Source organism: Somniosus microcephalus, chromosome 12 (assembly GCF_052327205.1).
Source record: "Somniosus microcephalus isolate GS21.2 chromosome 12, FLI_Smic_1.0, whole genome shotgun sequence".
In the NCBI taxonomy this organism is placed as follows: Eukaryota; Metazoa; Chordata; class Chondrichthyes; order Squaliformes; family Somniosidae; genus Somniosus; species Somniosus microcephalus.
Genome location: NC_140998.1, coordinates 73,631,718 through 73,653,377, shown reverse-complemented (window position 1 = coordinate 73,653,377; position 21,660 = coordinate 73,631,718). Strand labels below are relative to the sequence as shown.

The 21,660-nt window shown below is 44.5% G+C and overlaps 1 protein-coding gene across 3 annotated transcripts in view; it reads right to left on the bottom strand.

Annotated features, from left to right (window-relative positions):
* LOC147109304 (centrosomal protein of 170 kDa protein B-like) overlaps nt 1–21,660 on the bottom strand; it is an 87,725-nt gene that overhangs the window by 38,773 nt on the left and 27,292 nt on the right. For all 3 annotated transcript variants that reach the window (XM_086003119.1, XM_086003118.1, XM_086003120.1), the window contains exons 7-9: nt 19,444–19,560; nt 3,202–3,687; nt 117–985 (exon numbers count right to left, since the gene is read on the bottom strand). In XM_086003119.1, the coding sequence (XP_085859245.1) occupies nt 117–985; nt 3,202–3,687; nt 19,444–19,560 (1,472 nt within the window). The remainder of the gene's footprint in view (nt 1–116; nt 986–3,201; nt 3,688–19,443; nt 19,561–21,660) is intronic.

Below are 21,660 nucleotides of genomic sequence, written 5' to 3'. Positions count from 1 at the left end.
CTGCCAGAATCACTCGGCTCACTACCTAGTCATAGCTTTGCTCCAGACATGTGGCAGCAGTATGTACTGCAGCAACTCACCAAGGTGATATATTTAAATGCATTTACGTTTCTTACCTGGTCTATCATTTTACGGGCTTCTTCAACCTCTTTGTCCTGTGTATCTGTTTCAATGGTGTATGTGCCTGTATCACTTAGACTGTCTTGATCACCCTGTTTGGAGGTTGGTTTTGTTGGATCACCCTGTTTGGAGGTTGGTTTTGTTGGATCACCCTGTTTGGAGGTTGGTTTTGTTGAAGTTGTTGAAGATGATACTGGTGCCTCTGGTACAGTAGGTGCCACTGTCACATGCGCAATTGTCACAGGGACAGTGTTTGGAGGTTTTTCTACATCGATAATACTTTTAGTCGTTTCTTTCAACAGTTCAGCAGCAAACTCCTGGCTGAGTTTACTCTTTCGCCCCACACTCCCAAAACTCCGAAGTAAACCTTTGGAGCTTGAAGTAGCAGAGGTGCCTAATCGTTCTTCAGTCTTTTCTCTCTTTAGTGAACTAGACCTTTGGGGAGGCGATGAACCAGTAGTAGGTTTGTTCACTTGCACCAAAGACTGGGCCTGCTGTACTGTAACTTTTTCACATGTTGAAGTACTTTTACGTTTTTCTAGTTTAGCTCTAAGAGCAATATAAGAATCAGTATGCATGGCATTTGCATTTTGAGTGAAAGAATGTGCTCTACGTTTACGAGGATTATCATCATCAAAGAATTCAATAATAAAAGCTTGTTGGCCCATGGGCATGTCTTGTGGGGCATGTTGGCCCATGGGCATATCTTGTGGGGCATGTTGGAGCAGACACAGTTTGGCGGTTTCATCACTGTCAATCTGGAATTGCCCTGGAGGTGAATCCAGAGAAGAGTCTGCTTTTACCTGCTGCTTCGATGCAACTTGATCCTCTGAATCACTTTGTGTACCATCTTCATGTCTGCAACCTAATAATGGTAAAGAAAAACAATTAAAGTACCCAGTTAATAGGAGAAGCTATTTTAAGATATATTTTTTGTTGTTCAAACAAAAATATTTGACGTCCTCAGTTCAAAAGTATAGGATACTTAAAAGAATAATCTCGAATAAAGTAAAACATAACAGCTACCAAAATGAGATGCGCAAACATAGGACTGCATAAAGAGGGCATGTAGATGAAGGTCCAAAGAGGAAAAAGCTGGGAAAACTGGTATGCTGAGAAGAAATTAATCTTACAAAGAATATTACCACATCTTTAGTGAATAGTGCCTTTTTCTTCAATTATTCTCCTCCCCATACCATACACACCCAGGCGTGGAGTTTCCACATAATTTCCACCCAGTTAACAGAAGAATGAAATTAAATAGCGCAAAAGATAATGGAATTTTAAACATGTGAATTGTGCCATAAGCACTTCACACTAGAGTTTCCGTGGTCTTTTTTTACTGCTTCAAAAGTCCCTTCGCCACAAGCAGTTCCCCAGGTTGGAATGGCGAGTTTCCGCCGATTGCGCCCGCTCGGGGGCAATCATTCACTTTGTGCTCAGAATCTCGGGCGGACAGGCATCCATTTACCATTAATCCATCGTTATTACTTTAAATTTGTTGGTAAATTCATCTGATCAAATGATCTAGTCAATTGATCTGCCCTTGGTACATAAGACCTGTGACCAGCAGTCAATTGAAGCCACACAAATACATTCTGCTCTGCTGCAGTAAAGTACTTAACTGAAGATAGCAGTGACCAGCAGTTAATTGAAGCCAATTAAAAAGTAAATCAGTCAGTTGGAGAATGGCCCATTGCCTGGCAATCCCCCTCCCCTTTGTGATGCTGAAGAATGCCCTGTTCCCGCCATTAAATCGATTACAACGTTGATTCATGGCAGCTTTTGTTTGGGTTTAAGCTAATGAGTTTCAGCAGAAACTTCATCTCAGCAAAACCGGTGCAGTGTCCAGCGCATTTTCCTGATTGCAACCTGAACGGAAACCTCACACCCCAATTTAGGAGCAGTTTAAAAGGGGACCAATTTAATTAGGACCCAGAACTGGCTCCAATAAACTGCACAGCTGCAGCGAAATCCAAATAACTCTTCTGCCCTGATATCATATTAGGTAAGAGTGGTCAATGACAATCGACAAATATGCACAGTGGTGGTTTTCCAACTCAGGAGCTTGATATCATCTGACCTAATTGGCTGAAACAGAACATAATTTACATAAAATAAAAGTTGAGGTTTGGAACAGCTTTCTTTATGGGAGAGCCTTATTTACCATACTCCTTTTGTGAACCTGGACACTCTAAGGCACTTGGCCTACTTAGCCACCTTCTGTGGGAATGTGAAATTCAGCTGTAGTAGCTAAACATACTCCAAAAACAGAGTTTCACCAAACAATGAGTGAAAATAGGAAATATTTTTGAGGACTCAACAAAGCCAAACTGACAAATAATAATGCTACTTGTTGTGTTTCACATAGAGTGACAGGTTTTCTGTTGTAATTCTTGGGCATTTAGTCTTTCTAGCTCAATAATCAATCTATCTATTGTCTGAACAGCATTAACAGGTAGAAAATCCCTATCCCAGTTGCTCACTAATCACCTTTACTTAATGTGGCATAAGAGAGGGTTAGTAACATTTATTTGGTCTCAACTGTAGTTGTACAGTTTACCTCTTTTTTGCAGTGGGACAAATTTGGCACCTTCTCTGTTGCTCAACTTCATCAATATGGTGTTGTTTCCTTGTTGAGCCACCTTCCGTGAGAATGTGTAATTTAGCAATAGTAGCTAAACATACCTGACAAACTGAGTTGTCAAACAAAACCAACACTACTAGGTTAAAAAATACAAAGATGTAACACAGATTCTCTAAGTTGATAAAATGCCTCTTTTTAAAATACATAGGGGTTGAATTTCCATGGGGGTTCTCCATAACTTTGGCGGAAATGTTGGACAAACAGCGTAAACAGCCATTTACACAATTTCTCTGGGGTTTCTGCCAATTTTCCGCCGAAGTTACAGTAGACAACTGGGAGAACACCTGCATTGAAAGTGGGTGTTGATTGTAATAACATTTTTGGTAAAAATTAAGAGCCTTCTTAAAAACAAAAATCCTATTGGTATTTGATAGCAAGGTATTTTGAATTTTAATCTCCCATGAAGATCCAACATAAGAAAAGGCATAAAATACCTTTAAGAGTCTTTATGTGAACCTGGTGATCACTCTTGGTGCTGTATATATTCCTTGCGGCCTGCCTTTTCAACATTAGGCTTGGATCATTCTGAACCAGCCAGTCAACTACTTTATTTTCTGCTGACAGTACATCCCCGTGTACAGGTACTTTTTCTACCTGTTGAGCCTTTCTCTGTCGCAAGGGAAATTTGGTCACATGATCCTTTATTTTCATTTTGCCTGGGGTACAGTCATCAAATTCAATAGTAAAAGAAGCATGACGACTCTGAACTCGAGGGGACGGTATTGTATCTGTATCCTTTGTTGGTATTTCATGAACCTCGCAGTCTGGAGACTTGGATGGCTGTTGAAATTCTTTTGTTGGAATTTCAAAGTAGCTGGGCTCTCTTCGAAATGAATAGAGAGATTTTTCTCCAAAGTCTTTATAATCTGGAATGTTTCCATTAATTTCCTGCTCACTTCTTGGTATCTCCTTGGAATTATCTATGGAGAAGAATAAATAAATACAAATGAATTTCTTGAATATCATAGGTTTTTGAATAAATGCTTCCCATCTCTCTCTCCGCCACTACTATTGTACCTATTTTCTGGATTTTACGCCTCCAGTTCCAATGATGCATTGATACAGCTTGCTAATACTACTACCGTTGCTGCGCCAGCATCAACAGCAACAACCTTGATTTAAATAGGATGACAAGAGTTGTTATGAAATGGGGGTGAGGAAGGGAAGCTGAGTGGTTAGCAGTTTTGTGGGAATGGGGCCAAGGATAAAGAAGCTGGGCCTTATGGACGCGACATGTTCGGAAAAGGCATGTGGGGAGATGGAAGAGAAGCTAGAGATACGGTGTTTCAGGACTAGGGTATGGAGGGCCTGGAGTAAGGTTTAGCTTTTTGGGAAAGATGAAGCAACAGAGGCAGCTAAACAGTTAGTCTTTTTCTGGTGACAAAGAAATTCATAAGTTTCTTACATTTGTTGTTTGAGATGAGGGTGAGTGGTCAAAGGAGAGGGGTTTATAGGAGGTGCTTAAGAATTACCAAAAACTGGACATTTGTACAAATATATTTTATCTTTCAGTTTTAAGTTATTGATAATGTACATTTAACACTATTGCATACTGTATAAATATTGAGATCCATTGCGCATTATTTTACTAGGTACAGTTTAATCATACCAATGAGAGATATGACAACAAAGCAGATTTTCTAAAAGTAAAAATAGGGCACAACATGGTCAGTGAAACCTGGAACAACAGCAACCTTTTAGTTACAATGGAATGTTAATTGTCCAACAACGGACATCAACAGATAACAGATTCTGGTACTAGAACTGCTGATCTCACACAGATGCACAACACTTCAGCCACTGGACCCAGGAGAACCAAACAAAAATACTCCAACAACAACAAAACGTGGTGCTCCAATTACCGAAAAAAAAGTGCGCTAAAGACAGTATGCACTCACCTCCAATGATGGTGTCAAAGATTGCATAAAGTCATATGGGCATTGCCAATTGTACTACAAAATACACACTCAGAAGATCTCAGTGGCATCTTCTGCCAAGACCACTGGTGCTGACCTTAAGAGCAATAGAGAGCTGCCTTTTTTAAGCACGTGTGGTGGAGCCACCAGGGGATTCAGGACAATTGTTTATAATTCCTTTAACAGCAATGTAGTGCAACCGGGGGCTGCACCTTTAATGTATCTGTTAACTGTACTATAGCTTCTTTCCTTTACTCCGCGTGATGACGTCGTGCCGCCCGTCACGTGATCCCCCAACAGCGGGAAGAACGTGATGATGTGACTGCTCGGAACCTTCTAGCAGTTCTAGAGAGGCTTTCAACCAGACCAGACCTATTTGCATTGTATCCAGCAGTTTACTGTTTAACTTCGTTTGTTCATTAAATTTCATTGTTTTTGATTCTCTGCGTCGATCTCAATTCTTCAGCTAGGAACCTCCGTTCCCACATTGGTGCCCCAGATTTCTTCGAACAATTTTCGTTGAAGTTACATCATGGACATGAACGCCGTCACCCTCAAACTGCCGCAATTTTGGGAGCAACAACCAACCGCGTGGTTTTTCCAGGCGGAAGCCCAATTTGCAATCCGGGGAGTAGTAGCGGATTCGACCCATTATTATTACGTGGTCTCCGCCCTCGACAGCGCCACGGCCTCGCGGGTCGTCAGCCTCCTCGGGAGTCCTCCGGACGATGGCAAGTACGAAGCTTTAAAAACACAGTTACTGCAGGTTTTCGGTCTGTCCAAGTCGGAGCGCGCTCGCAGACTTACCTCCATGCCCGGCCTCGGGGACTCAAAGCCATCAGAGCTCATGAGCCAGATGCTCACGCTCTTGGGCTCGGAATGTTTTCTGTTCCGGGAGTTGTTTCTCTGCCAGTTGCCAGAGCCAGTACAGGCGGCCTTGGCCAATTCCAAGATCACGGACTGTGCTGAACTCGCTGCAGAAGCGGATAAAATTTTCACCGTCACACAACAATGTTGTGCGGCCACGAGGCGCCCATCCCCCACAAGAGCGAAGCCGACTCCTCCGCCAGCAGGCTGGTGTGCATACCACGCTCGTTTTGGCGCGAAAGCCCGATGCTGCCGTCCTCCCTGCAGTTTTCCCCCCCAAAAAAAACCTACCTCAAACCAGCGGTTTCTGAGAAGGACGACAGGGCCTGAGGGACACGCCGGAGTTGTGATGGCCATCAGTTCTGCAGGGAAACTCCTTTATATCACAGACTCCCCGTCAGGTCGATGTTTTCTCTGGTGATACTGGCTCCCAGTGCAGTATCCTACCAGCGTCGAAGCTCGATCTTCAATCCGGCGGTCACGGTCCCTCCCTCGAGGCAGCCAATGGTGCGGCCATCCGCACGTTCGGAAAGCGTAGGGTCCAGTTGATTTTGGCGGCCAGCATTTCGTTTGGGAGTTCATCACGGCGAAAGTCTCACAGGCCATCCTGGTGCAGATTTTTTGTGCCAATGGTTTTCTCGTCGACGTCCAGCACTGCCGGTTAATCAACGCGGCCACCTTTCATTCGGTCCCCTGCCACCACAGCACCACTGTGTCTTGGTCAGTTGCTTGTGCAGTCCCATCTCCAGATGAGTTCTCTCGTCTTCTCGGTGAGTTTCCGGAGCTCACCAGGCCCACTTTTTCTTCTTCTTCAGTCGCAAGGCACGGTGTGGCGCACCACATTACCACGACAGGATCCCCAGTTTATGCACGGGCTCGAAGGCTGGAACCCGGTAAACTCGCAGCCGCAAAGGCGGAGTTCCATACCATGAAGCGCCTGGGAATTATTCGACGATCAAATAGTCCTTGGTCTTCACCATTACACATCGTTCTTAAACCAGGCGGCGGATGGCCACCATGCGGCGACTACAGACGCCTGAATGAAGCTACTACTCCAGATCGGTACCCGATTCCTCACACAGGATTTTTCGGCCCACCTGGCAGGGAATTCCATCTTTTCCAAAGTAGACCTTGTCCAGGGGTATCATCAAGTGCCTGTTCATCCTCAGGACGACCTCAAAACCGCTGTCATCACGCCTTTCGGGCTCTGAGTTCCTTCGTATGCCGCTTGGGTTGAAGAACGCAGCGCAAGCCTTCCAGCGTCTCATGGATTCTGTGTTGCGCGATCTGCCGTTCATCTTCGTCTACCTCAATGACATCCTCATCGCCAGTACCAGCAAGAAAGAGCACATTGCGCACTTGCATACCCTTTTTTCTCGTCTCAGCCAGCATGGCCTTATTATCAACCCAGCCAAGTGCCAGTTTGGCTTACAAAGCATTGATTTTCTGGGACACAGAATCACCTCAGAAGGCGCCATTCCGCTGGCTACGAAGGTGGAGGCAGTTACCTCGTTCCCGCGTCCTCAGACTGTCAGGGCTCTCCAGGAATTCCTGGGGATGGTCAATTTTTATCATTGTTTCGTCCCCAAGGCGGCCCTGTTAATGCAACCATTGCACGAGGCTCTAAAAGGTAAATCGGGTAAAGACCCCATCGGCTGGACACCCCAGATGGACCAGGCGTTCCTCAACACTAAGGACGCTTTGGCTGATGCGACCATGTTAGCCCATCCTCTTCCAGGTGCAACTATCGCCCTTACCACAGATGCATCTGACTATGCCATCGGGGCAGTGCAGGAGCAATTGGTCAACGGCACGTGGCAACCACTGGCTTTCTTCAGCCGCCAATTGCGAAAAAATGAACGCAAATACAGTACCTTTGATAGGGAGTTGTTGGCACTTTTCCTGGCCATCCGCCATTTTCGCTTCTTACTGGAAGGACGCCCATTCACGGCTTTCGTAGACCACAAGCCACTTACGTTTGCCATGGCCAAGACAGTGGAACCATGGTCAGCTCGGCAACAACGTCATCTTACATTCGTGTCAGAATTTACAACAGACATACATGTGTCTGGCAAGGACAACCTGGTGGCGGATTGTCTCTCCCGCGCCCCGGTCCACGCAGTCCACCTGGGAATCGACTATGTTGGTTTGGCAGAAGAACAGATGGCACACCCTGAAGTGCAGGCATACCGGACCACACCTTCCAGCTTACAAGTGGCTGATGTCAGTTTTCAGGCCGCAGAGACCACACTCCTTTGCGACATCTCGATGGGAGTCCCCCGACCAACTGTACCAGTCGAATGGCGCAGGAGAGTTTTCGACGCAATCCATGGTTTGTCGCACCCTGGTATGAGGGCTTCACAACGACTCATGGCAAAGAAGTTCGTCTGGAAAGGTATGCATCTCGACGTCCGTGACTGGACCAATACCTGCGTGAGTTGCCAGAAGTCCAAAATCCAACACCATGTTAAGGCCCCAGTGGCCACTTTTCCAGTTCCAGAGCGTCGCTTTGACCATGTTCACGTGGACCTGGTTGGCCCTCTCCCTTCTTCTCGTGGTTTCACGCATTTCCTCACCGTGGTAGACCGCACCACCCGGTGGCCAGAGGCAATTCCTTTGGTTGCCACCACAGCGTCGCACGTTTCCAGAGCCTTCATCTCGTCATGGGTGGCTCGGTTCGGGGTACCGGCCGACATCTCCTCCGACCGAGGACCTCAATTTACCTCGGAACTTTGGAATGCCGTAGCTCAGGGTTTGGGTACCAAGCTTCATCGCACCACCGCCTATCATCCACAGGCAAACGGTCTGTGCGAGAGATTTCACAGGTCCCTTAAAGCTGCACTGCGTGCTAGTCTTCGTGGGACTGGTTGGGTGGACAGGCTCCCTTGGGTGCTGCTGGGTCTTCGCATGGCTCCTAAGGACGACCTGCAATCTTCTTCTGCAGAACTGGTTTACGGCCAACCACTCAGAGTTCCTGGTGATTTTCTTCCTCCTCACACGGAACCCTGGTCCGCAGCTCATCAGCCACCAAGAGGCGGCTAAGAATTTCATCCCAGTGCCTACGTCTCATCACGACCTGCAGCGCTCCCATGTCCCGGTGGAGCTTAAGAGTGCCGAATAAGTTTTCTTTCGTCAAGGTGCTCACAGAGACCCGCTCAAACCACCTTACACTGGTCTGTTCCGCGTCATCTCGTCAGGTGACAAGTCTTTCACAGTCGACGTCGGCGGTAAGCCTGGCCACATCTCCATCGACCGGTTAAAATCGGCTCATCTGGATCTGAGCGAGCCAGTCGTCACTGCTCAACCGCCTCGTCGTGGGCGTCCACCGTCGGTCCAGTACAGCCACAGCCAGCCACCACTTCTTCTACGCCTGTGGCACCATTCCAACCACGGCCAACTGCCAGTTCGTCTTCTAGCGCTCCGTTCCAGTTGCCAGAGTATCGCAGTCGGTCGGACAGACTCGTCAGACCCCCTTCTCGTCTTACCTTTTCTGTTAAAGACAATTCTGCGGTGGGGGGGGGCGTATGTGGCGGAGCCACCAGGGGATTCAGGACAATTGTTTATAATTCCTTTAACAGCAATGTAGTGCAACCGGGGGCTGCACCTTTAATGTATCTGTTAACTGTACTATGGCTTCTTTCCTTTACTCCGCGTGATGACGTCATGCCGCCCGTCACGTGATCCCCCAACCGCGGGAAGAACGTGATGATGTGACTGCTCGGAACCTTCTAGCAGTTCTAGAGAGGCTTTCAACCAGACCAGACCTATTTGCATTGTATCCAGCAGTTTACTGTTTAACTTCGTTTGTTCATTAAATTTCATTGTTTTTGATTCTCTGCGTCGATCTCAATTCTTCAGCTAGGAACCTCCGTTCCTACACACGCTCCTATGCCTGTGAGCTGAGTGGGGATGCAATGTCAACTAGTACAGTGACCTGATGTTACATCTAACATGTGCTCCACTTACTGGCATCAGAGCACATTTAAAAAGGAAAACTATTAAGTTGTCAGCTTCACAGTGCTGATCGCACCATGGTGCACATATCATCTTCAGCATTCATATTTGTACCTAATGGGATATGGCTGTCATCTGGAGAGCACTTTAACCTGGCTTTCTTCGGTCTCACTGCAGAATATGATGATGGGTGCAGGAAGAGTTTTGACCTCCAGATAAGCTGATCTTGCCAGCTGATGCAGAATGGGCATGAGTGAAGAAAACATTGGCAGCCCTAACTCCAGCTGGTCTCCCATTGACCGCAAAAATTAATGGGAACACGGACAATAAAGATTGTACTATATTATAAAGCAATTATTATAATCGTGCAGTTTCAATCTGATCTGAAGTTCAGAGAGCAAAGTTCAAGTAGTTTATAACTATCAAAGTCGGAGATCAAATTATAGTCTCGTAAATCAGAAATTTAACTTTTTGTGGACTTTATTCTATTCATGGCAATGCTTGTGCCAGCAACAACCATCAGTACTGACACCAACAGCCAGTATGTTTCATGGTCTTGAACACTGAGATTCACATGAGTGCATTAAACAACAGTGTGGTCTTTATTTTATATTTGCTAAAAAATAATCTACAGCTGACTACTGGGAAATTGCATACCCTGTGTATAATTTTAGGACCCATTTGAATTAGTATTTTATTACAACTATTTCATGTAAAACTACTAATAAAGGTCAGGTTATGCTACAGCAATCAGTATAATATGTAAATATTACAAGTGAGATAATTGGTATATTCATGAAAGGCATCAGCAATGTTTGGACATTTATTATATACTGATGAGCAGGTTATACTCTGAAAATTGAAATGAACTTTTAATGGGTATTTTTCTAACCAAGAAAAAATAACTTTGCATTGTTACAGTAATGGTTTCTTATTACCACTATGGCTTCTCCATGTAAATTGTACAGAATTGCAATTATTGTTTTTACTTATAACTGACCTGCTACTACAAATTACATAGAAGTTACAGCACAGAAACAGGCCATTCAGCCCAACTGGTCTATGCTTTACACAAGCCTCCTCCCACCCCTCTTCATCTAATCCGATCAGCATATCCTTCTATTTCTTTCTCCCTCGTGCGCTTATTTAGCTTCCCCTTAAGTGCATCTATGTTATTCGCCTCAACTACTACTTGTGGTAGCGAGTTCCACATTCTTATCACTCTTTGGGTAAAGAAATTTCTCCCGAATTCTCTTTTGGATTTATTGGTGACTATCTTATATTTATGGCCCCTAGTTTTGGTCTCCCCCACAAGTGGAAACATCCTCGCTACTTCTAGCATAATCTTAAAGACCTCTATCAGGTCACCCACAGCCTTTCCTGATCAGTATATCCTCTCAGTTCTGTGAATCTTTTTTGCACCTTCTCCAGTACCTATATATCTTTTTTTAACATGGAGACCAGAACTGTGCACAGTACTCCATATGTGTTCTAACCAAGGTTCGATACAAGTTTAGCATAACTTCTCCGCTTTTCAATTCTATCTCTCTAAAAATGACCCCAGCACTTTATTTGCCTTTTTAATGGCCTTATTAACCTGCATCGCTACTTTTAGTGATTTGTGTATCCGTACCCCTAGATCCCTTTGCTCCTCTACCCCATTTGGACTCTTATTATCCAAGCAGTATATGGCCTCCTTATTCTTTCTACCAAAAAGTAACACGTCACACTTATCTATATTGATGAAGTATATAGATAAATCTAAAGATTGTCAAACATTGTATAAATTCATGTTATCATTGACATTAGTACTGCTAAACACACACTCAGAAATGTACAGAGAATTTACCTTTAAAAAGATATATGCAAACATTTCTGTGATAAGTGATATCAATATCTGGCATAAGTTTTCCAAAATATGCAAAACAAGTTTAACTCGTACCTGTATTAGTATTATTGGGAATCTGCAACACTGCCTTTTTTGAAGCACTTACAGAACAACTTAGGAACTTCTCCATTGTTGTGGAATTATTTTATTTCAAATATACGCATAAGAAAGTGAATTGCACAAGTATATCTGGTTGTATCTCTATGGATACTGTAACCGGGTCATGAAATGTCAAAATCAAGTGTCAAAATGTTTTTATTAGTGACTTAGCACAAGCCACAAGGAAGCAGTTTTTATAATAATTTGGAGTAGAAAATAATTATCTTTTATATTACAGCAGTAAAATGTGCTGCAAGAAAAATGTTGCGAAGTGCAAGGTTACAGAGCCATATTTTCTAAAAGTGCTAATTTTTAGCCTATACCCTCTTTTTCTTGGAAGAAAATCCACAAGTCACTTGTAGCCCCAAAAACACTTAAAATAGCTTGAAACCACAACCACTCCAAAGAGAACATTTCTGGCATACATTTTAAAAATAACTAACCAGAAATAAATGTCCTCATAGAATTTTTTAATACAAATTCAATTGAGAAATTACAATGGTTGTTTTGAAAACCTCATTGGCTGGCATTCAAGAAATCATGTTCAATACATCTGTTTCAAAAACAGACCTTTTCCATTATAAATTTATAGATTATATGTCTGCAGATATTAAAGCTTCTACAAATTTGAAGTACAGTAAACCTAATCCTAATCTTATCCCTAACCAATAAGCTCCCTTAGGGCAATACAACTCATTGCATGATCCTTAGACTTGTTGTATATGGAAGAGGGAAAGTTCGCTTAACAATGAATTATGACTATGTTATTATATTGTTTAAGAAATAGACTAGTAAGGAAAAGTAAACATTTCAATAGGCTGAGTTCTGATGAAGGGTCATCGACCTGAAACGTTAACTCTGTTTCTCTCTCCACAGATGCTGCCTGACCTGCTGAGTATTTCCAGCATTTTCTGTTTTTATTTCAGATTTCCAGCATCCACAGTATTTTGCTTTTGTATTTCAATAGGCGAACTGGTCACTCAGGCAAATTGTACCATATTTATTATCTTCATGAAAGAGGAAGCAACAAGCTGTCTATTAGGCATTGCCCAATTTTGAACATTTCTGTGCACACAAGGTCAAATTAGCCATGATGGATTAGAAAGAATTATACAATTAAGTTAACTTAATTAAGAGGATGCATATCATTGGAAGAATGAAGACAACCCTACCAGGTAGGTAACCTATATTTCTTCATTCTGCAGCCACCTAGGACCACAAGAACATACCAAAACAGCACAAAATTAGAGGGGAGGCACTGTGTGGAAGTCATAATAACAGTTGTTAGCAGTAATCTGTCACAGGCATTCTCGTGTGCTGCAGTTAAATTTATACAATAATATTTGGTAAATGTGTGAGGATTGCTTCATGAAGTTGCCTTGGAAACTAGGAAGGATTTAAACTTCCAAATAGCTTGCATATGTGTCAGCTTGGTTCAGTGGTAGCAGTCAGCAGTTGTGGGTTCAAGATTCACTGTGGGAATTTGAACACCGAATCTAGGCTGATACTTAAGTGTAGTACTAATTGCAGTGTTGTCAGAGTTGCTGTCTTTCGGATGAGTATTCTTGTTGTGGTGGATGTAAAAGATCCGATGGCACTAATGAAAGAAGAGTAGGATGTTCTCGAGGTGTCCTGCTCAACAACATCTTTCATCAGCACGGTGGCATAGTGGTTAGCGCTGTTGCCTCACAGCGCCAGAGACCCGGGTTCGAATCCGGCCTCGGGCGACTGTCTGTGTGGAGTTTGCACATTCTCCCCGTGTTTGCGTGGGTTTTCTCCGGGTGCTCCGGTTTCCTCCCACAGTCCAAAGATGTGCGGGTTAGGTTGATTGGCTATGATAAATTGACCCTTAGTGTTAGGGGGATTAAATATGTGGGGTTACGGGGATCGGGTGGGGTATGTGTCGGTGCAGGCTCGATGGGCCGAAATGGCCTCTATCTGCACTGTGGGGTTTCTGTGATTCTGTGATCATCAAAAAGACATTGTCTGGTCATTCATTTGCTGTTTGTGCGACTTTGCTGTGCACGCCAAAATGACAGGGACACCACTTCAAAAGTATTCGATTGGTTATTAAGTACACGTACACATGCACAGCACTTGTCCACTACGGTTATGTTTCAGTAATACATTCTTTGGGTGGAAAGGTTTGAAAAACATTTAGAATCAATTCTAAACCAAAATTATATAGGATACCTATATGTAGATGATGTTGCATTTGATTTCATAATCAATAAATCAGTAAAATAATAGAAAGCATCCTGAAATACAATAATGAAGCATCAGGAAAACATAAGTAGTCAACATGGCATTACAGATGGCTGATCTTGCTTGATCAATCTAGTAGAGGTCTTGGAAGATATAAAAAAGTTAGTTGACGAGGGGAACTCAGTAGATTTCATGGGGGTAATTTTAACCTAACTTTCACATCTCGCCCAATACTATTCTCCATTTACATCAATGGAGAGCAAAATCGGGCGGTGTGTAAAACCAGCATTGCACACTATCTAGTCAGTTTCCTGATGGCGGTCTAGGTTAAAATTGCCCCCCATATATGCAGGTTTTGGCAAAGCCTTCAACACTGTACCATTTACAAGATTTTTTTTAGAAGGTGAAAAGGCACAGAATAGGAGGAAAACTTTTGAAGTGGAAGCTAAGAGGATGCAAAAGGTAAAGCACTAAGGATGCAGCATCAACATGGAAAGATGGGAACGGCAATGGTTAATTCGGAGGCCGTTGGTGTCTTTGATGTGTATTAGTGATTTGAAGAAAGGGACAGTAGCAAAGCTCTTCAGTCTGCCAATGACACCAATTTGGGCAGGGTTGCAAATTGTGCAGAACGAGCCATTCCAGAAACCACTGTCAATCTGGTTAAGATCTGCTAACTCAGCCAGACATGGGGGTGGAACAAAGCTACAGTGCATCCTCTCCTCTCTCATCTGCCCCTCATCAGTTCACAATGGATTTTGACCAAATAATTCAAATTCCCCACACCCCAGCACCAAATGTGCAAGTTTGCAACTTCAATTCAATTACGCAATCTCCCAAACAAAATTTAAAACAAGATTCCTAAATAATCTATTCAGTATACACTGTACAATTGTTCTCCAGAATAAATAGTTACCAGATTTGAATATGGCACATGTTTAGGCACATATTTATACAGCTACAGAGGATGGTGGCAGATCTGTGTTTAATGTACACAAGTTTACCAATTACAACTCAAAAGGACATAACGCAAGGGGAATCTTGGGAAGGATAGCTCATCAAACAGATGGCGCTGCAGTATTTAAGAAAAATCTGCTCCTAAAAAGGTTCCAACTTAACCTATTCAAGGTCAACACTCAATTATATTTTCAAGATGGGGGCAGGGGGGCTACTTTTATAGCTAAAATATTATAGGAGAAAAGGGGCATCCTACTTATTCTTATGGGATGCCCCAGGAACAGAGATGTATGCATAATACACAAATCTTACATCCCTTGGGGATCAAAATCAGTGAGTTCACAATGCAACTTGGAATGTGGTTGGAAAATAGCTGTCATCCTGCTCCTCGATAATCTTCTGACGGTGGTTGCCAGCTGCTCGTATCTGACTGCTGTTTTGCTTCAAGAGTCCTTACCTGATCTGGCCTATATGTGACTTCAAATCCACAGCAATGTGGTTGACTCTTAACTGCCCTCTGAAATGGCCTAGCAAGCCACTCACTTGTAACAAACTACTACGAAACACAGTAAGAATGAAACCGGACCGATTGACCTCGGTACCGGCTACGGACACGTCAACAGCACACCCAGCCCAGTCGATCCTGCAAAGTCCTGCTCACCAACATCTGGGGACTTATGCCAAAATTGGGAGAGCTGTCCCACAGACTAGTCAAGCAACAGCCTGACACAGTCATACTCACAGAATTATACCTTTCAGTCAATGTCCCAAACTCCTCCATCAGCATCCCTGGGTATGTCCTGTCCCACCGGCAGGACAGATCCACCAGGGGTGGTGGCACAGTGGTATACAGTCGGGAAGGAGTGGACCTGGGAGTCCTCAACATTGACTCCGGACCACATGAAGTCTCATGGCTTCAGGTCAAGCATGGGCAAGGAAACCTCCTGCTGATTACCACCTACTGCCCTCCCTCAGCTGATGAATCAGTACTCCTCCATGTTGAACACCACTTGGAAGAAGCACTGGCACAGAATGTACTCTGGGTGGGGGGCTTCAATGTCCATCACCAAGAGTGGCTAGGTAGCACCACTATTGACCGACCTGGCAGAGTCCTGAAGAAGATAGCTGCCAGTCTGGGCCTGCAACAGGTGGTTAGAGAATCAACACGAGGGAAAAACCTACTTGAACTCGTCCTCACCAATCTACCTGTCGCAGATGCATCTGTCCATGACAGTACTGGTAGCAGTGACCACCACACAGTCATTGTGCAGACGAAGTCCCGCCTTCACACTGAGGACACCCTCCATCGTGTTGTGTGGCACTACCACCATGCTAAATGGGATAGATTCAGAACAGATCTAGCAGCTCAAAACTGGGCATCCATGAAAGGCGCTGTGGGCCATCAGCAGCAGCAGAATTGTATTCCACCACAATCTCTAACCTCATGGCCCAGCATATCCCTCACTCTACCATTACCATCAAGCCAGGCGACCAACCCTTGTTTACCAACACTGAATCCCCCACTATCAATGTCCTGGGGGTTACCATTGATCAGAAACTGAACTGGACCAGCCATATAAATACTGTGGCTACAAGAGCAGGCCAGAGGCTGGGAATTCTACAGTGAGTGTCTCACCTCCTGACTCCCCAAAGCCTTTCCACCATCTACAAGGCACAAGTCAGGAGTGTGATGGAATACTCTCCACTTGCCTGGATGAGTGCAGCTCCAACAACACTCAAGAAGCTCGACACCATTCAGGATAAAGCAGCCCGCTTGATTGGCACTCCATCCACCACCTTCAACATTCACTCCCTCCACCACCGGCGCACTGTGGCTGCAGTGTGTACCATCTACAAGGTGCACTGCAGCAACTCGCCAAAGCTCCTTCAACAGCACCTTCCAAACCCGCGACCTCTACCACTTAGAAGGACAAGGGCAGCAGACGCATGGGAACATCACCGCCTACAAGTTCCCCTCCAAGCCATACACCATCCTGACTTGGACCTGTATCGCCATTCCTTCACTGTCGCTGGGCCAAAATCCTGGAACTCCCTTCCTAACAGCATTGTGGGTGTACCTACACCATATGGACTGCAGCGGTTCAAGAAGGCGGCTCACCACCATCTTCTCAAGGGCAATTAGGGATGGGCACTAAATGCAGGCCTAGCCAGCCAGCGACGCCCACATCCCATCAATTAATAAAAAGAGTATAGAAGAGCATACCAGGAGCTGCAACACAAGTCTACATGAATGGTAAAAAGCAGAAGCAGAATGCTATAGACAAGTCTAAGCGATCCCACAATCAACAGATCAGATCAAAGTTCTGCAGTCCTGCCACATCCAGTTGTGAATGGTGGTGGACCATTAAACAACTAACAGGAGGCGGCTCCATGAACATCCCCATCCTCAATGATGGTGGCGCCCAGCATGTGAGTGCAAAAGGCAAGGCTGAAGCGTTTGCAACCATCTTCAGCCAGAAGTGCCGAGTGGATGATCCATATCGGTCAAGCAGTTCCTGTACAGCTACAACACTGGCATCTATCTGACAATGTGGAAAACTGCCCAGGTATGTTCTGTCCACAAAAAGCAGGACAAATCCAATCCGGTCAATTACCGCCCCATCAGTCTACTCTCAATCATCAGCAAAGTGATGGAAGGTGTCATCGACAGTGCTATCAAGCGGCACTTACTAACCAATTACCTGCTCACTGATGCCCACTTGGCTCCCGACCTCATTACAGCTTTGGTCCAAACATGGACAAAGGAGCTGAAATCCAGAGGCAAGGTGAGGGTGACTGCCCTTGAGATCAAGGTAGCATTTGACCGCATGTGGCATCAAGGAGCCCTAGTAAAACTGAAATCAATGGGAATCGGGGGGAAATCTCTCCACTGGAGTTATACCTAGCACAAAGGAAGATGGTTGTGGTGGTTGAAGTTCAATCATCACAGCCCCAGGACATCACTGCAGGAGTTCCTCAGAGCAGTGTCCTAGCTGCTTCATCAATGACCTTCCCTCCAACATAAGGTCGGAAATGGGGGTGTTCGCTGATGACTGCACAGTGTTCAGTGCCATTCACAACTCCTCAGATAATGAAGCAGTCCATGCCCTCATGCAACAAGACCTGGACGACGTTCAGGCTTGGGCTGATCAGTGGCAGGTAACATTCACGCCACAGAAGTGCCAGGCAATGACTATCTCCAACAAGCAAGAGTCTAATCACTACCTCTTGACATTCAATGGCATTACCATCGCCGAATCCCTCACCATCAACATCCTGGGGGTCATCATTAACCAGAAACTTAACTGGACCAGCCACATAAATACTGTGGCAACAAGAGCAGGTCAGAGGCTGGGTATTCTGCGCTAAGTGTCTCACCTCCTGACTCCCCACCATCTACAAGTCAGGAGTGTGATGGAATACTCTCCACTTGCCTGGATGAGTGCAGCTCCAACAACACTCAAGAAGTTCGACACCATCCAGGACAAAGCAGCCCGCTTGATTGGCATCCCATCCACCACCTTAAACATTCACTCCCTCCACCACCGGCGCACCGTATCTGCAGTGTGTACCATCTACAAGATGCACTGCAGCAACTCGCCAAGGCTTCTTCGACAGCACCTCCCAAACCCGGACCTCTTCTACCTAGAAGGACAAGGGCAGCAGGCGCATGGGAACACCACCACCTCCAAGTTCCCCTCCAAGTCACACACCATCCTGACTTAGAAGTATATCGCCGATCCTTCATCGTTGCTGGGTCAAAATCCTGGAACTCCCTACCTAACAGCACTGTGGGAGTACCTTCACCACACAGACTGCAGCGGTTCAAGGAGGCAGCTCACCACCACCTTCTCAAGGGCAACTAGGGATGGGCAATAAATGCTGGTGTTGTCAGCGACGCCCACATCCCATAAACAAATTTAAAAAAAAGGAAACTATATGCTGTTGACAGCTACTAGTCTCACAATAGATCAGGAATTTCTACCTGCAGCAGCAGCAGCAGCAGCATCAGATAGGAACAGCAGCCAGGACATCATGAAGGAGGGAGAGCACCTCTCTGAACTGGTGTGGGGTGAAGAGAGAGAGATCTTACACAGTACCTCTCTGAACTGGTGTGGGGTGAAGAGAGAGAGATCTTACACAGTACCTCTATGAACTGGTGTGGGGTGAAGAGAGAGAGATCTTACACAGTACCTCTATGAACTGGTGTGGGGTGAAGAGAGAGAGATCTTACACAGTACCTCTATGAACTGGAGTGAGGAGGTTGCAGGAGGGGGGCTCTGGGGCAAAGAGTGTCTCTGAACTGAGAGATTGGGGTGGGGGCAGGAGGAAGAGTGTCTGTGAATTTGAGTGGGAGGAAGGCGTGACTGACCAGGTAGCTCTTGGGGGTGGGGGGGGGGGGGGAGAAAAGAGAGGGGGTAGTGATGCAGTGATGCTCTGGTTGATCTGTTGAAAATGCAGAAACCCAAATGCCACTTACCTGTCTTATAATTTCTTTTAATATTAAACATCAATTATGAAACAAGCATGTTTAAAAAGAGCCACAATATACTACTGTATTTTTAATATTCTTATATATAGCTCCTGCAATGAACATTAACCGATTGCTTCTCCTCTTTCTACTCAGATTGAGAAGTAATCTCAACCGTAACATCTCATAAATGTTTGCTGGACTGATTCCCAATAATCACACACAATTTGGTGGAGCTGGTAGGGCCCAAGTTACCAAGTTTAGGCTGACACCTAAATGTAATAATCGGTGTTTATTAATTTTATAAGCTGCCAAATACCGTTGCTGGAATCTCCTGGTCTTTTGGGTTCATCTCTTTCTCGTTTGTTATCCATGTCATCATCACCCCACCACGATGGTTGCCCATACAGAGGAGTGGGTCTAAACGGAGCACTTTCTAAGGCAGAAAAAGATGAATAAAAGCACATAAGCAAAATGTACTAGTGATCACAAAACAACTGTATATCAGAAACCATAAGAGCTTATACTAAGTGAACACTGATTGCTGTGTGTTTCAGGCCATGTGACCTTTCACTTCAAGTTACATTTGTTAAAAGTTAAATGACTTCTCTACACTGGACCAACAGATGCTTTCCAGTTCTTTACGTTCACCTGTGCACCCATATTATAAGTTTTGCTGGTAATGTTTGAACTTATGCATATGAACGAGCAAGCAATTGCTATATTTAAATCAACATTCACTAACTATTGACAAACATCTTATCCTGTCTTCTTTTTATTGTTTCCTTAAGACATAAAGATTTATAAATAAAACCACAAACAACAAATCTGACAAAGTTATAAAAAAGGGTTCGACCCGAAACGTCAACTCAAATTTCTCTCCACGGATGTTGCCTGACCTGCTGAGTTTTTCCAGCATTTTCTGTTGTTATTTTGGATTTCCAACATCTGCAGTATTTTGCTATCGCAAAGTTATAAAATTGTTTGATCTAACAAGTACAGGACCACATTCACCTGTTCACCATCTCTGGGCTAATTTCGCTTTAAGGAACGTCGGAATCAGCACTCGAAAATAATAAAAAGGGAACTTACAATATGGGCAGCATCTCAGACCCAGAGTTGGGTTGGGGGTGGGTCTTGTGATCTGGATTAGATGCCTCCTTTATTGGCCGTGTACTGGCATGACACAAAGTACTGTCATGATGAAAGTATGCAGACACACAGCACCAGTTCCACCTCAATTCCCAGGCTACCTTGCATGGTCCCAACCTACCCATTCCAATTTCTATGCTTTTTAAATGTGCTGGCTACGTGCCATATTTGATATTTTAATAATTTTTCCTCTTAGAGAAGAAAATCAATCTGCTCGTGCCCATACACCAAAGGGATCTCCATTTTATGAACTGGCCTTAAGAGACAAATGCAGCAGAAATAGCTAGTTCATAATATAAAATCAGAGACAATGTTGTAGAGATCATGTTGATCTCCCAGTAGCCAATGAATGTTAAAATGCCATGGAATATCTTGTAATTCTCCAAGAGAAGAGAGGAAGTTACAGTGAAGTGAAAAGTTAATTAATATTTTTATATGTTTTAAAGCAGGTACAACAGGCACTAGTACAAGAGGAACGAGTTTAACACTTTTCTGAAATAGTAACAGAAAATGCCAGAAATGCACAGCAGGTCAATCAGCATCTGAAAAGAATCGGCCTAGAAATTTGGGCACGCTCAAGGGAACGATCTCAGCACCTGAATGGGGAGGCCCGAGGCGGACCTGACATTGGGCCTCGGGCCTCATTTCCATCAAGCCTGGTCAGAAGGAAGCAGTGGCCAGGGGGAGGTAGTGGCGACAATTAGAAGGGGAAGGGAGGTAGCGGCGACGGTCGAGAAATGGTGATCGGCAGCGGCCCGCATTCTCTGAAAGTGGGGTTGAGAGGAACAATGTGGGGAAGTGTGAGGTCATTACTTTGGCTCTGAGAAAGTCAAATCAGAATATTTTCTTAATGGTGAGAGAGAGACTATGAGCTGTGGAGGTGCAATGGGATTTAGGTATCTGTGTACAAAAAAAAAAAAATCAGAAAAAAAACTTGGTGAACAGGGTCAAAAAACAATCAGAAAGGCTAATGGAATGCAAGGGATTGGAATACAAAAGTAAGGAAGTGATGTTTCAGTTGCACAAAGTCTTGGTCAGGCCCCATTTGCAGCACTGCTTTCAGTTTTGGGCACTGCACCTCAGGGAAGATGTACTGGCCTTGGAGCGAGTGCATTGTAGATTCACCAGAAGGACACTGGGACTTAGAGTTAAATTATGAGGATCAGTTCCATAAACTTGGTTTGTATTCCCTGGCGTTCAGAAGGTTGAGGGGTGATCTAATCGAGGTGTTTAAAATGATAAAGTGATTTGAAAGGGTAGATATAGAGACACTATTTCCTCTAGTGGGGGAATCCAGAATGAGGAGACATAATCTTAAAATTGGAGCTAGGCCAGTTAGTAGTGAAATCAGGAAGCATTTATTCCACACAAAGGGTAGTGGAAA